Source organism: Physeter macrocephalus, chromosome 16 (genome assembly GCF_002837175.3).
Source record: "Physeter macrocephalus isolate SW-GA chromosome 16, ASM283717v5, whole genome shotgun sequence".
Taxonomy (NCBI): Eukaryota; Metazoa; Chordata; class Mammalia; order Artiodactyla; family Physeteridae; genus Physeter; species Physeter macrocephalus.
The window spans coordinates 30,596,398-30,600,132 of record NC_041229.1 but is presented as its reverse complement, the minus strand read 5'-3'; the positions used below and the strand labels follow the sequence as shown (position 1 = coordinate 30,600,132).

Sequence of the window (3,735 nt, the reverse complement as noted above, 5' to 3'; positions counted from 1 at the left end):
TGAGGTGGATAGACCTGGAGTCTGTCATATAGAGTGAAGTAAGTCAGAAGGAGAAAAACAAATACCGTATGCTAACACATATATATGGAATCTAAGAAAATAAAAATGTCACGAAGAGACTGGGGGTAGGATCGGAATGAAACACAGACCTACTTGAGCATGGATTTGAGGATATAGGGAGTGGGGAGTGTAAGCTGTGATGAAGTGAGAGAGTGGCATGGACATATGTACACTCCCAAATGTAGGGTGGATAGCTGGTGGGGGGCAGCCGCATGGCACAGGGAGATCAGCTGGGTGGTTTGTGACCACCTGGAGGGGTGGGTTGGGAGAGACGCAGGAGGGAGGAGATATGGGAACGTGTGTATATGTATGGCTGATTCACTCTGTTGTGAGGCGGAGGCTAACGCACCATTGTAAAGCAGTTGTACTCCAATAAAGATGTTAAAAAAAAAAAGGATAAATCCAATGGCTGTTCTAATGACCCCTTGTCCATAATGTTTTTCTTTATACTCACCATAGATGGCCTGGATCCCATTGATGTCATCCTGAGATAGCTGAACATCACCACTGAAGATGTAGTTGGGGTACATCAAAGCCCCAATGTCAGTGGAATGAGAAAGTCCAAGGGAATGGCCCAATTCATGAGCTGCCACACGATACAAGTTATAATCTAAAAGGGATAATAAAACTATTTGTAATTATTTGAAATGTTTTCAGTTTTGAGACATTTAATTAAGAAGTAATCTATAACTCTAAAGGATTAATGTTTTTATTTTCTCAATAGCTTTTTGAAATGTATAAAAAAATTTTCTGAAGGTAAGAAGAATCCATTTATTAATAGTGAAGAGACCAGTTAAAGCTTAAACTCTATGATTACAATTAAAAAGAAAATTCAGCCAACCAAGAGTCTAGCACAGATTAGTCAGTTTTGTCAGTGGTTAGATGGCACATATTATTTCACAGAGAAGAAATAGTCTTCTATTGACACATTTTTTTCCTATTTACAGATTGATACATGCTTAATGCTGGAAATTTTGGAAATATATACAGTCTCTCGTCCCTTGATTTCCACATATCTTACTAACATTATTACACTTTGGTGTGTTCTTCCAATAAAAAAGATTCTGTGTAGATGCCCACAAGGAAAACATTAAGATTTTCAACATTTACTTACTAGAAATTTCAGAGTAACCTATTTGTAGCCAATAAGATGTTCTTTCTAACAGAAATAATTCTTCTCTTACATTTTCTAAATGCACCATTAATTTTCTAAGTGGTAGCAGAAAAATGCATACTTCTATTAATACATTCTTTCAGTTAAGTCAACCAATATTACAATGAACCAAGAAGGAGGGTGGGGGGAGAAGGGTTGAGAGAGGCAAGATGAGCTGACTTACCTCTGAAATTGTTGGTCCACCTTTCATCTTCATCAAAATGGACATCCCCTCTGATACCTGGGCCTGGTTGAAAAGCATGAGCAAGGTTTCCACCTGGTCCATCAAAGGGAGAATTGTCATGATGATCTGCAAGAAACAAAATTCAACAAAAGTTCCTCTTGGTTCTTATTTAGGCTAACCCAGGAAAGTAAGCATTAGCTTTACTAAGAGGTCAACAGATTTGCAGCAAATGCAATATAGTTTTCATTCTTAAGTCCATAAAATCAACACTCTTCTCAAACAAGGAGATCTAGTTGCAAAGCTGAAGAGATTCAAAGGCAGGGGGAAGTTAAGGTGAGAATACTTTCATGCTGCAAGAAGAGCTTACCTCCCCTGACAAAGGATATCATTATGTCTGCTTGACCCTCAGAGACCTTGGTGAAGGTTAAGGGTGAGATGTTGCTCCAGAGTTGAAAGGCTTTCTCAATGGCATGGTCCACATCTGCTCTTGACAGATCTGGTGTGTAGTTTTCAATCCTTCAAATGAAATAAAATACAGACACATCTGATTTCATTTCTGATGGCTCTGATGGGAAATAGCATTCCCACTCTGGTGCTCAGTCTAATTACCTGTAGGTCAGATGTGTGTCCTCCCATCGCGGGTTCCCCTGAGTGAGAACAAACTGAACCATGTCAGGCACCCCACATCTGGGCTGCTTCATCACACTCAAGGTTGCAGCATCTGGTTTCCCCGTCACCTTCAGCCCAAAGAATTTTTGCATTTGCTTTAGTTTTTCAACTACTGGGTCACTGTTTCTCTGTCTTTCAACTTGTTTCCCATCACTCTTCAGGTTGTAGTAGTTTTCCAGGTATTCCTGATGAAAGATAAAATTATTGAAACACTGGATGGGAAATCTTTCTAATTTTTCTAAATATTGACAGTGTAAAGTTATAGCTGAAACACAGAACTACTTTTAAAGATTGTGTTTAGATTGCGTGGTCCTTATTATAAGTATTATTGGTGGAAACTGTAATTTTGGAGTAGAAATTTCCCTACCATTAGTTATTATGAAGTCAGAATTATAATTTGTAGAGACAAATTTGCATATTGTTCTTTTAGTTCCCTATCACTTCTAACTGGAAAAGGAGAGTCTATGCATGGATAGATACATTTTGGGGGATAGTGCCCTTTCTGACAAAAATTTCTCTTTGTAGGGAATCCATCCTTAAATAAACTCTATTATACTGCTGTTACTCTGTTATACTGTGGAAGAATGCAAATAAAGGCTTTTGCATTTTGGGCATGTGAAATTCAGCATTTACCTGCACTGTCTCCACATCTTGCTCTTGTGTTTCTGAAGTCGCTGCTGGGAAGCTGTGAGACCCCACGCCCCAGAGAAGCGGCAGCAGCAGCAGAGGCAGTCTGGGCATGCTGGCGTCTGTCTTCCTTCTCAGCTTAAGGAATCTGATGGCTCCCACCTCTCTGCTGCTCCAATGTCTCAACTAGGAAGCTCCCTCTCTATATATATGGTTCTGGCACTTCCAGAAAGCCGGAGGCTGTCTGACTCACATTTTATAACATCCTCTTGATTAGCAGGAAATAACATGAGCAATCATCACAAAAGGTGACTCCAAGCAGATTATTTGGGGTTGTTTGGGGTTACAATCTTATGATTAACATTAAACAGAACATGGGCAAAGGATACACGTCCAACATGTAAACAGTTGTTTCCTTCAATTCATTTCTATCCTGCTTGAGAAAGACCTTATTATATCTGGAGATCACAGAGTACTCCACAGAATTTTTAAAAAATACACTTTGGTACTTGATCCTGCTGGTCATAAAGTGCTCCGGGTTATAAACACACCTTTCTCCCCGAGCAGAGGACAGAATTGCTGACATGTATGCCCTATGGCTATTCAGCACATGTACTGACAGGCATTCATTTGGGGGTGGCTCTCCCAGGTTCACTGGGGTTCCCTTCTACCTTTGCTAAGCTGCCTTGTACACTATTTTCTTAGCACCACAGTTTCCCTTAATTTTCATTCAGGCCCAAAATTTGAGAACCTTGGCTTAGAAGGTCCCCGTCCACAGGTGGGGTATGAGGTAACTTCCCACCCTGTGTAGACACTGCTCAGCGGCATCATGGGACAAATAGGATCCTTCTCTGAAACCTGTCAGAATGTAGCAGGTGAACCAGGGGCTAGCAAAACACCAAGTATGAGTCTGAGGTCTTATTTTTTTTTTTTAACATCTTTATTGGAGTATAACTGTTTTACAATAGTGTGTTAGTTTCTCCTTTACAACAAAGTGAATCAGTTATACATATACATATGTTCACATATCTCTTCCCTCTTG

The 3,735-nt window shown here is 39.9% G+C and overlaps 1 protein-coding gene across 2 annotated transcripts in view; it reads right to left on the bottom strand.

Annotated features, from left to right (window-relative positions):
• MMP1 (matrix metallopeptidase 1) overlaps window positions 1–2,847 on the bottom strand; it is a 15,469-nt gene extending 12,622 nt beyond the window's left edge. For both annotated transcript variants that reach the window (XM_055078668.1, XM_024115317.3), the window contains exons 1-5: window positions 2,700–2,847; window positions 2,007–2,251; window positions 1,765–1,913; window positions 1,398–1,523; window positions 515–670 (exon numbers count right to left, since the gene is read on the bottom strand). In XM_055078668.1, the coding sequence (XP_054934643.1) occupies window positions 515–670; window positions 1,398–1,523; window positions 1,765–1,913; window positions 2,007–2,251; window positions 2,700–2,807 (784 nt within the window). In that variant the 5' untranslated portion in view covers window positions 2,808–2,847. The remainder of the gene's footprint in view (window positions 1–514; window positions 671–1,397; window positions 1,524–1,764; window positions 1,914–2,006; window positions 2,252–2,699) is intronic.
• Between the last annotated feature and the right edge of the window lie 888 nt (window positions 2,848–3,735).